The sequence below is a fragment of the Bos grunniens genome, chromosome 26 (genome assembly GCF_055505025.1).
Source record: "Bos grunniens cultivar Pamir isolate PY7600 chromosome 26, Bosgru_T2T1.0, whole genome shotgun sequence".
NCBI lineage: Eukaryota > Metazoa > Chordata > Mammalia > Artiodactyla > Bovidae > Bos > Bos grunniens.
Genome location: NC_141190.1, coordinates 45,003,286 through 45,015,476, shown reverse-complemented (window position 1 = coordinate 45,015,476; position 12,191 = coordinate 45,003,286). Strand labels below are relative to the sequence as shown.

Genomic DNA, 12,191 nt, shown 5'->3' with positions numbered 1-12,191 from the left:
AGACAAGACTGAGCAACTTCACTTTCACTTTTCAGCCTCAAACGAGAACAACCCCAAAGCTCAGATATCACAGAATGGATAAATAAACTGATATACTCATTTAATGAATCCTAGATGTTCAAGCTGGTTTTAGAAAAGGCAGAAGAACCAGAGATCGAACTGCCAACATCCGCTGGATCATGGAAAAAGCAAGAGCGTTCCAGAAAAACATCTATTTCTGCTTTATTGACTATGCCAAAGCCTTTGACTGTGTGGATCACAATAAACTGTGGAAAATTCTGAAAGAGATGGGAATACCAGACCACCTGATCGGCCTCTTGAGAAACCTGTATGCACATCAGGAAGCAACAGTTAGAACTGGACATGGGACAACAGACTGGTTCCAAATAGGAAAAGGAGTACATCAAGGCTATATATTGTCACCCTGCTTATTTAACTTATATGCAGAGTACATCATGAGATACGCTGGGCTGGAAGAAGCACAAGCTGGAATCAAGATTGCCAGGAGAAATATCAAAGATGACACCACCCTTATGGCAGAAAGTGAAGAGGAACTAAAAAGCCTCTTGATGTGAAGTGAAAGAAGAAAGTGAAAAAGTTGGCTTAAAGCTTAACATTCAGAAAATGAAGACCATGGCATCTGTTCCCATCACTTCATGGGAAATAGATGGGGAAACAGTGTCAGACTTTATTTTTGGGGGCTCCAAAAACACTGCAGATGGTGACTGCAGCCATGAAATTAAAAGACTCTTACTCCTTGGAAGAAAAGTTATGACCAACTTAGACAGCATATTGAAAAGCAGAGACATTACTTTGCCAACAAAGGTCCATCTAGTCAAGGCTATGGTTTTTCCTGTGGTCATGTATGGATGTGAGAGTTGGACTGTGAAGAAAGCTGAGCGCCGAAGAATTGATGCTTTTGAACTGTGGTGTTGGAGAAGACTCCTGAGAGTCCCTTGGACTGCAAGGAGATCCAACCAGTCCATTCTAAAGGAGACCAGTCCTGGGTGTTCTTTGGAAGGACTGATGCTAAAGTTGAAACTCCAGTACTTTGGCCACCTCATGCGAAGAGTTGACTCATTGGAAAAGACTCTGATGCTGGGAGGGATTAGGGGCAGGAGGAAGAGGGGAGGACAGAGGATGAGATGGCTGGACAGCATCACCGACTCGATGGACATGAGTTTGAGTGAACTCCGGGAGTTGGTGATGGACAGGGAGGCCTGGCGTGCTTCGATTCATGGGGTCGCAAAGAGTTGGACACGACTGAGCGACTAAACTGAACTGAGGCCAAGTAAATGAACAGTTATGCATCCACCTGGAAGAATCTCCAAAATGTGATGTTAACTAAACAGCAGTAAGTCACAGAAGAATATATACAGTATGGTTTGTTCTATAAAGTTCAAAACCAGATAAAATATAAACATACTGCTTAAGTGATAAAACAGAAAAGGTAGGGACATAATAGAAAATCTGGGACAGAAGTTAATCTGGACGGGTACTGAGAGAGACTCAGCAGGGGGAGGGGCACACAGAGTGCACCTGAAGGACCTTCCCTCCTTAACCGCAAAGTGAGGTACGCAGGGCTTTCCTTTGTTATTCCTTAAACTGTACAAATGCTTCACATGTATCCCGTGTCCTTTGATATGCATGCTCTATGTCACAGTAAAATTTTTTAAAACTGGGTGATGGATACTTTAAAATTGGCATAGAACCATTTCTATAAAGAGTAATTACATGAAAAAAAAAAAGAGACTAAAATAATACACTCAGTAAATATCTAATTTTGCAAACTAAGGCCTAATCCATTGTAATGGAAAAAATATGCAACATGGGGGGAGGGGAAATACCTACCCTCCAAGCTTTTCTGAAATGGCTACAAGAACAGATGGCATTTAAAATCTATACAGAAATGTAAGAAAAGCAACACTTCTAACTGGACTGGAATCGGAATGGCAATACCTGGTTCCGCAGGCAGCTGTGGTACATGGACGCCAACCTGTGATGGATGGTTGCAGCTCGGTACTGACAGAGGGGCTGTCGGGCAGACACCGAGTCCACGTCGCAGTATTTCAGGGACTTCATCATCGCCTCGCTGACTTCTTTTTCAATCTGTGTATTTTTTTTTAAGGGAAAGGGAAAATAATGACCATCTCATAATCTTATATAAGAATTTTAAAAACAAATACTGCTCGTCAAGGAAAAGACTGTAACAGATGCTATGTATCTGTTACACAAAGGAATATATAAAGTTAATACTTCTACATAATCCAGCAAATATTATTACCTGCTCTTGAGCTTTTCTAGATAATGGAGCATAATCTTGCTGTAGAGTTGCCATCGTAAAATAAGTAGTGGACAGTTCCCAATTCACCGAGTCCCAGACGGCTGGGTGTATGTCCCGTGTTCCCAAGGACCTTAGAGCTTTCAGGTAGTAATCAACAGCCTGTAGGGAGCACAGAGGGCCGCTGTGACTCGGCTCAAGACGTGACTTAAACTAAAACACGCCTCACAGTCACCCCAAAGCAACTTCACTTGAGAGAATTCACAGGACAGTGTCACAAAGAAAGGGAGAAAAGTACATCAATGACGCTTTTCAGGGACGGAAGTAATTTCAAGTGGGCTGCAGGCCGCCCACCTTTCCTCTAGTCTGTCATCAGCCAAGCTGTTTTACGACTTGTGTGAACCATGAGGATGCATTCCTTCCTTCATTTTTTTTCCTCCTTTCTAAATGAAAATTATAGCTTATATAACTAGCAAACTAGATAAAATATTTTTTGACAAGTCTACAGATAGAACAATTTGCTGGGTTTGACTGTATAAAGCAGCAATCCTCCCCACCTCCATCACAATGCTGAAATGCACGGTCATTGTATTCAGCCAAACAAAATCTCACTGAATTCCATCACCCACCAATAATTTCTACATTTCTGGTGTGTACTTATCCACTTTTTCTATGAATATATAAACTTAAGAAAAATAAGATCACTTTGTTTTAAAGCTCAATATGCAATGAACATTACTCACTAAATATAATTTAAACAGATTCAAAGTTCTTGACTAAATGCGTGTTCTTGAGTTCTTATACCTCCTCCAATACTAGATAGCACCATTTGCCAAAAAATTTTACAATTTGATAAAAGAAACTCAGTTTAAAAATTTCATAAAACTTTGAAATTGTTCTTACATATGAACCAGTTTTTTTGCTCAAGGTTATTTGTTCTTTCTGCTACTGGGGCAGCTTATTTTCAATGATTCTTAGTTGTTCTTTTTGCCTTAAGGGCTTATTAACCTCTGAGCTGTCGTGTGCTTTATTTTCCCTAGATTTGGACCACTCTGCAACTATGCTTTCTGTTGTGCATTTAAAAAAACAATTTTTATGCATATGAACATCCATCTTTGGATGGATTTTTGCTTTGCGATTTTTGCTCACAGTGTTATGAAGGCAAAGTCCCATCTCATCAGATTAAATATCTACCTGTGTTTTCCTTTGAGATTTCTACAGTTTCACTTCTCCATGTCGATCTTTCATCCATTTGACATTTGCTCTGGTGGTAGTTGTCGTTCAGTCGCTGAGTCGTGTCCAACTCTTTGCGACCCCATGGACTGTAGTCAACCAGGTTTCTCTGTCCATGGGAGTCTCCAGGCAAGGATACTGGAGTGGGTTGCCTTTTCCTTCTCCAGGGGATCTTCCCAACCTAGGGACTGGACCCATACCTCCTGTGTCTCCTCACTGGCAGGCAGATTCTTTACCACTGCACCACGCAGACTGGGGTGGCTTTAATCTGGTTACACCAATGCAATTTACTGAACGACTGTGTTTTCCCTATCAATTCAACCTGTCGTCTTCACTACTGAATCCTTAGTATTAGGCCAGTTGCTGATGTCTCATCCTGTGCCATCACCACAGTTAACTATTTTAGTTTTATAACCTTTTAGTGGAGCTACAGCAAAGTGCAAATGAAAAGTGTGAACAGATGAAGCCCAATATACAAGAGTGTTACCTTATTGTAATACAAGCCTTCTTCCGGTGAAAATTCGCGTTTAAATTCATCACCTGCGCCACAGTGCGCCTGTGCACAAATCCGCATGAGTCGCCCCGTGTTACATAATAAAAGGGCCGCATTTGTGGCGTCGTCGATTGACTCAAAGTTGTGAATTCCCTTTTCAAAACAAGAAAAGCTTTTTTTCCACAACTGTTGCTCTGCAGTGGACACAGTTTTGCTCACTTTGCCAAAAAAAGAAAGAAAACAATTGCGTAAGCAGGTATCAGCATAAGCCCACCAGTGTGTCTCGATGAGAGGAGCGCGGCAGTGACAGGCTGTCCAGGGTAGCACCAGCCGCCTGGGTCAGCTGCAGCGCACTATTCTCATCACAGCTGTTGTATTCTCTTCACACCTGTTATGTTCTCATCACACCTGTTATGTTCTCATCACACCTGTTATATTCTTATCACACCTGTTATATTCTCATCACAGCTGTTATATTCTCTTCACACCTGTTATATTCTTGTCATACCTGTTGTTACATTCTCTTCACACCTGTTACATTCTCTTCACACCTGTGTTCCCCACCCCCAGACTTATGCTGAGGTCCTAAACACAAACGCAATTCCTTTAAGGCCATCTGTTGTTGCTGTTCGGTTTCTAAGTTGTGCCCTCCTCTTTGCGGCCCTGTGGACTGCAGACCACCAGGCTACTCTGTCCATGGGATTTCTCAGGCAAGAACACTAGAGTGGATTGCCATTTCATACTCCAGGGAATCTTCCCATCCCAGGGACTAAACTCGTGTCTCCTGCATTGGCAGGTGGGTTCTTTAGCACCCAGCCACCCGGGAGGTCCATAAGGTGGGACTCTGATCCAAAGTGACTGTCCTCATAAAAGAGACAGACGCCAGCAATGTGCACAGACAGAAGGCCAGGTGAGAAAACAGCAAGAAGGGGGCCACCTGCAAGCCAACGGGAGAAGTCTCAGAGAAATCCAGCCTTGGACTTTTAGCTCCAGACTGTGAGACATCAACTTCTTTGTGAAACCATCTAGTCCATTGAAATTTTTTTTTTAACTCTTTATTTTGTATTGGAGTACAGCTGATTAACAATGCTGTGATAGTTTTAGGTTGACAGCAAAGGGACTCAGCCATACATACACATGTATCCATTCTCCCCCAAACTCCCCTTCCACCCAGGCTGCCACATAACACTGAGCAGAGTTCCCTACTATATCCCTATGCTATACAGTAGGTTAGTCTGTGCTATTTTGTTATGGCAGCCAAGCACGCTAAAACAATATTCTGAATCCTCTTCTCTATTAATAAGCTGATATTAAAGCAAGCAAATAAGAACATCTGAGCAAAGCACCATTTTATAAAGATTCTAGAGACATGGTCCCTTGAATTTTAAGAGGCACAATCTGCATCTTCTCGAATTCTCCTTTCTGACTACCACTTTTCATATGCCTTTACTGACTTCCTCCTCCAGAGGCACCTTAAAAGCACATGTTCTTATATCTCAATTTAAAAAAATATGCTATATATGTATAAGTAACAACAAGAAAAAAGCTCAGGTCCTCCCACTAGCAATGACCTCTTGTACCCTAGCACCAAGCACCGCTCACAGGGCACAGGCATACAGTAACTTACTTATTCAGCTCATGCACGGTCCCCAGTTCTCTCCCTCAGCCCTTTTTGTTTCTCATGCTGTGTGTACAGCCTCTACAATTTCACCCATTCCCATGGGTTCAACTATCACCCTGATGTGAATGGTTCCCAGCCTAAGTCTCGCTAACCCAAAGAGCTCTTGCTACCCCACACATTTCTGACTACTAGACCAGACCATTCACTCACATGTCCACTGGCCTCTCACACTCAACATGGGTCCAGAGGACTCCAACACCCTCTGCCTGAATCACTGAAGACCACTCGTTGCTACTCCCAACACCCCCTGACACGGTATCTCTGGCTCTTCCCTCCTGCCTACTCTGGTCAGGACATCCCACCTTACCCACGTCTGCCTGCTGATGCCCTACGTGTCACGTGCAATCTGCCCAAACTATACCTTCTTCCCACAAGCCTTCCAAAAACACGCAACTCGAGGAAACATCTTCTTTCCCCACTCCTCTACTGTACTGCACTGGTACTTACAGCATTTTTCAGAGATCTGTATTCATATCTGGCTTCCCAACTCGGAAAACTAAGTCTTAGCTGATTTTATATCCAGAACAAAGCCTACCACATGGCTGACTGTCCAACTCACTTCTGAACTGATCTGGTGGAGGACAGAAGACACTGAAATGATAACTCCCAAGGGAAAATAATGTCTCTTCCTACTTCGATTTCTTCAGGATTTAATAATAAAAGATAAACAGTGCATCCCTTTATGACATTAAACCAAATGCCACAGTTCTTGGCTTAACTATGTAAAAATCAGCATGATTTACTAACAGAATAGGTGATAAAGAGAGGACTCCAGAAAGATACTCACCTAGTCTCTCACTCTGCAACGCAGCAGCCTGATTCATGTAAAAGACACCGATTTCATTTCTAATGTTACCCATTCTCTTCAGTACTTGTACATAGTGTTCTGGATTTTGACTTTTTAAGTCACTAAACTGCAAGATTTCATTAGCAGCCTCATAACATTTACAACTAACTGAAAGTTGACTTTCTAAGTCTGTAGACAAATCAGTGGCCCATGCAAATCCTTAAAAGAAAAAGAGGAAACATTACCACAAGTCATACGAACCCTTCTTCCTTAGCATCTAAGTAATCTAATACTTTTAAGACAAAAGATAAAATAGATGCAATATAGTATAAACATATTAAAATTCAATTAATACCACTAAACTTTTAAATTTCAGAAGGTCTCTGAATTTATTTAAACAACTGCATTTTCTTGAAACATTAACATCTGATTAAGAGAAGTACTTTCCTGCCTAAAAATATCAAACAATTCCCAAGACCCAGATTTTACCGGATGTACTGCTTATTGGTACAGACCTAAAGTTGTCCACTGATACAGAGTAAACCATTTTTTTCTTTTTAATTACTGAAAACCGTTCTTGAAATAAATTTCTGACTGCTACCAGAGGCTAGTTATGTACATTTCCTTCTCCAGAGGATCTTCTCACCCCAGGGATCAAACCTGGGCCTTCTGCACTGCAAGCAGATTCTTTACCAATTTAGCTACAGGGGAAGCCTCGTTATATTGATAGCAAGTTTAAGTCGCAGAAGAAGCTAACTGATAAGCTCTAAAGACTTAAACCTGCCATCTAGTGGAGACTGGAGTAAACTCAGGGGCTGGGCCCAAAAACTCAGAAGAAAAAAGGGCAGTACCCCTGCTGCTAACTTTCAGGGAGCACATCACTCTTACAAAGAGGCACCTTAAGTGAAACTAACATGATGGGAGCTCCAAAAACAAACTACGGATTTTCTCACCACATCTATTAAAATAAAACGGTCATCTGAGAAATTCGGACAGGGAGGAAGGGAAGAAAGAGGGAGGAAGGGAAGAAATCCCCAAGGAAAATTATACATTTCCTCCCTCTGTGTACTCTCTAGATGTTAACAGTCCAAAACTTTGGGATGTGGGTATCAAGTGATATAAACAACTCAAGAGCATAATAAACAATTTCATGATACATTACAAAAGCACCTTATGTCTCATTTACTGCCCTAATCGCAGGTGCTTATATCTATTGGATAGAGCTAAGAGGAGGAATACTGCTGCTGTGGGCTAAAGTCTCCCATCTCCCAGGCTTAAAATCTGACGACTCCAAAAACACAGCCGTGAACCAAGTTCAAAAAATAACGACCTCTGTATCTTAGCCCCCAGGAACCATTCAGAAGGTAAAACATTCATTTTTACGCATTGCTAATTCCTTTTCAAAAGAAAATCATGGGTTGGTCAGTTGACGAAAGGGTTATTACAGAAAGACAGTGTAAAATGGTTAATATGATCGTCTCCAGAGATTATTTTTAGTTAGTTCCAGTTGTATAATTAGTAATTACAAAATACTTCAAAACCGTTTTAGACACAAATACACAGGATTGTGTTCAATGTTAACATTAAGAAACGATGAAACCCTGACATTTCTGGCACTTCTCTGAGCCACAGTGCAGGCCCCCTCCCTCACGTACCCTGGCAGCTGGACTCCCTGTGGAGGCTGTGCAGGATCTCCTGGTCCTCCTTCGTTTGGTAATTGAACTCCTCAAGGTGTGCCGCCCTGTTGCTTGCGTTCTGGGCCAGCATTAGCTGGATATCACCGCAGAGCGTCAAATACTGAGAAAGAAACAGCAGCACTTCAGAAAGCATATTGGTGCAGAGGCAGCAGTAAGTATCTATGTGGAAAGAGCAGGAAGGAGAAAAAACACAGCACGTTAAAAATGAAAGGACACAGTAAAACTTACGAAAATCTTTCCTGTATTTCAAAATGAAGGGTTGTTAAACCAGAGTGGAAAATACTAGGAAACATACAAGGTGAAAAAAAATTTTTTACATGAAAATTTCACTGAGTAAAATTTCACTGTGATTCAGATGCTTTCTCTGATCTCTCCTCCCAAAGCTATTACACATATTCATCTGCAGTGACTTACCATGGCTCTGCAAAGCTAATTTAATGTATCGTAATGCTCTTCCGTACTTCTGAAGACTCATGGCTGCATCAGACAAGACGTAATAGGCCTTTGATGACTTGAGAATCAGCTGCAGCTTCATTTTATGTTGCCAAGAACCAGGGATCATTCCAGATTGACTGGAATAATTACCCTTCTGAAGGGAGCCCACTACGACATGAGGGGGAAAAGACGCACATTTTATTTGAATATAAGTCTCACTGTAAAAAAAAAAATTGTTTCTTGATATAAACACACCAGGCTTCGGTACAATTAACAGCTACAACAAAACTGGTAAATACTAAGCTACTAAAACGCAGCGAAGTATTAATAGAACAGCAGTGTCTCAATACTCTTGAGATCTCCAAAGCCCTGCTTCCACGCAGCTGTCAACTCTGTCACTCTCTCTGGGGGTCACTGACATCACTGGGTTCATGACTGCCATCTACTTCCTTTCTCTAGCCTATGGGTCAACCTGCCCCAAAGTTCACGTTCCTGCTGCTGCTGCTGCTGCTAAGTCGCTTCAGTTGTGTCCGACTCTGTGCGACCCCATAGATGGCAGCCCACCAGGCTCCCCCGTCCCTGGGATTCTCCAGGCAAGAACACTGGAGTGGGTTGCCATTTCCTTCTCCAACGCATGAAAGTGAAAGGTGAAAGTGAAGTCGCTCAGTCGTGTCTGACTCTTAGCGACCCCATGGACTGCAGCCCACCAGGCTCCTCCATCCATGGGATTTTCCAGGCAAGGGTACTGGAGTGGGGTGCCGTTGCCTTCTCCGTCACTTTCCTAAAGCACAGCTTTAATCACAGTAGAACTCCTGTTCTAAACATTAAAATGGTTCCTCACCACTTATTATGTCATGCTCAGCATCTTCCAGGTTCAAGATTTCTTGTTTTTTTGATCAGCTCTAATGTTTGAGTCTTTCAAAATACAAATGAAAAGTATTTAAGGCTCTTTTATGGTTTTATTCATGCCTTTATTTCTTTTTCCTCTGCTACTGTATGCATTTTCGATGTGTGAGGCATTGTCAGAGAACCAAAGATGAGGTTCTACTCACAAGTGTATTTGTGTGTGTGTATAAAACCATTAAGCACAGCTGAGGATGACTAAGGCAGGCTTCAGGAAGTGCTTACAGGACAAAGCGGTGAGGGAACCAAGGAACTGTGACTCAGACAGAGGTGGTGAACACAGAGGCCTTAAACAAGAGCAGGATATTCAACAGTTGAGAGGGGGAGGAAGGAACAGACAGAAAAGGCATTTCAGAAGAGACAACAGCATGAAAAAAGCAGAGACAGGAGTCTCAATGCCGGTGTGTACAAGCTCAGACCTGCACACAGGAGGCACAACAAATGCTGGGGAGGTGAGTCCTGCCACACCCCACTTACGCTCATGAAGAGAAACCCTTTCAGAAAGCTCTTGGTACTATTTTAAACATACAGGCTTTCAAAATACTTTTAAAATTAGCTGGAAATTGGTTTCAAAAAAGGGAGCGGGGATAGGATTGGGAAAAGAAATACAACTTAGATTAAAATGAGAAACTCAGCACTTTTACTTTGAAGCCCACATGTTCCTTGTGAAGTGACGTCCTTGAACAGATCAATGCTTTGTGAGTACTCATGCAGCTTAGTCCAGTGCTGTGAGGGGAACAGGCTGCCGCTGCTCTGGTAGCGCTAGTCGCCACACGCACTGCTGTGAACACGTTACCTGCACTAACTCACTTAATCCATACAGCACCCCTTTAAAGGAGCACTGCTTTTGTCTCTACTTTGGGAGAGAAAACAAGGCTCAGCAAAGTCAAACAACCTGCCCCAGTGAAGCTGAGACCTGAAGCTGTGCGGTTTGGCTTCTAAGTCCTTGTGTTTAAGCCCTCAACTCCTCCTACTGAAGCAAGGCTTTCTCAGGAGAAGCCTAAGGGCTGAGGGCATTAGTTCCTCACAGCGGGTGACAGGAGGAGGCTGGTTCCTTACGCTCTTGTTAGAAATATCTACCAAGGATCGAAATCACCCTGCTTTATTTTACACTTGAATGAAACGATATCTTCCCCTACTTTCCTTTCATATGTATCCTTTATCTGAATTCCTTTCAATGAAGGCCTTAATTGACCCAAATCTGCTACTGATAAAAGTCCAGTACATTATTCCATTGAAATGGCCTTATTTGCACTTCAATTCAACTTACTTTTGTCCAAAAACAAGGCCATCTGCTTCTCTAGACCCTCAGGACCCCCTCTTGTGGATTCATCCTCATATTTTAATGGGATTGGGGTGTTGGGGTCAGCAGCAGGGAGGTCACTTTCTTTTTTGATGCTGCTGTCCACAGACTTTAAACCCTTTAAAAAAAAAGGAGAAATGTTTACATGTCACTGAACATCAACTGGAAATGAAATATAACACAGTATCTGGACAACCAGATACACTTAGGAGAATTTATATTTTGAAAACATACTTTAGAAACTATATTTGGCCTGAAAGTTAGGAAAAACTAATTTTCAATTCATGCTTTAAGGGGGAAAAATATCACAGTAGAATATCACTCAGAATAACATTTAGCTGATTCACTTTGCTGTACAGCAGAAACTAGCACAACATTGTACAGCACCTATACTCCCAATAAAAATTTATTTAAAAGAAGATTAACATGTAGACACCAATAAACAAGTGAGAAGGCAATGGCAACCCACTCCAGCGTTCTTGCCTGGAAAATCCAGGGACAGCGGAGCCTGGTGGGCTGCCATCTATGGGGTCGCACAGAGTCAGACACGACTGAAGCGACTCAGCAGCAGCAGACAAGTGCCATTTGCATGTCAAGTACAAGCTTTACTCAAACAATGAAGTCTAAACTAAAACTTACCTCCAGAACGTAGCTCAGCACAAGCCTACAGCGCTCTTCTGTGTCATGACAAACTGGAAACGCACAACTGGGCTTCAGAAACAAACGTTAAAAATTATTAACATGCTGCCAATACAACAAACTCCATCTCCCAGGAATTACTAAAATTCTGCAAATCAATAAATTTTGAACTTTTCTGTGTATTCAGCTTAGTGAGGTATCTGTTTCAAGGTTAATGAACTGTTTCAATTACACACTAATCTTGTTTTAATTGCAGAGTAAATGGATATAAGCATCAACAAAAATCTTGTTTAAAAAGATCTTCCAGTATATGTTGCTTTAAGTACTTAAAATTAAAAATATAATTCTATTACAACCAAAAAAGCAAGCAAGAAATGTTTTAAATAAATCTACATCTAATCCGATAGGTCAGCTCACCCCCAGCGAGCACTACTAATGCTTGCTAACACACAGTTCACAATATCAGCAGTTTAGCAATGTTAACCAGTACTGCCCACGGTCTCATGTATAATGTATACACTTAATTAGGAGCAGAGCCAGTTAATAACCTCTGCCTACTGAGTGATACGATGTGTAAGTAGTTCTGTGAGGCATTCCACTTGGTGAATCTTACAGGCTGGAATTACCGCTCTCATTATACAGAGAAGTAAACTCAGATGTTAGGTGTTGTGTTCAAGCTTGCAGTGAGTGAGTGCTGAGTCCGGGGCCCTGGAGCCACACTGTCTGTTCCCAGAAAGTA

At 41.9% G+C, this 12,191-nt stretch overlaps 1 protein-coding gene across 16 annotated transcripts in view; it reads right to left on the bottom strand.

Moving 5' to 3' along the window:
• Positions 1-12,191, bottom strand: part of EDRF1 (erythroid differentiation regulatory factor 1) — a 33,885-nt gene that overhangs the window by 6,041 nt on the left and 15,653 nt on the right. For 6 of the 16 annotated variants that reach the window (XR_015155524.1, XR_015155525.1, XM_086378399.1 and 3 more), the window contains 8 exons: positions 11,453-11,524; positions 10,781-10,931; positions 8,587-8,775; positions 8,131-8,331; positions 6,476-6,694; positions 4,002-4,225; positions 2,285-2,443; positions 1,960-2,109 (listed from right to left, as the gene is read on the bottom strand). Coding sequence is in view for 4 of the 16 variants with exons in the window: in XM_086378399.1 (XP_086234525.1) it covers positions 1,960-2,109; positions 2,285-2,443; positions 4,002-4,225; positions 6,476-6,694; positions 8,131-8,331; positions 8,587-8,775; positions 10,781-10,931; positions 11,453-11,524 (1,365 nt within the window). In the remaining 12 variants the exon portion in view is untranslated. Of the gene's footprint in view, positions 1-1,959; positions 2,110-2,284; positions 2,444-3,475; positions 4,226-6,475; positions 6,695-8,130; positions 8,332-8,586; positions 8,826-10,780; positions 10,932-11,452; positions 11,525-12,191 lie in introns of all 16 variants that reach the window. The other 10 variants (XR_015155534.1, XR_015155532.1, XR_015155533.1 and 7 more) reach the window with 5 other exon arrangements.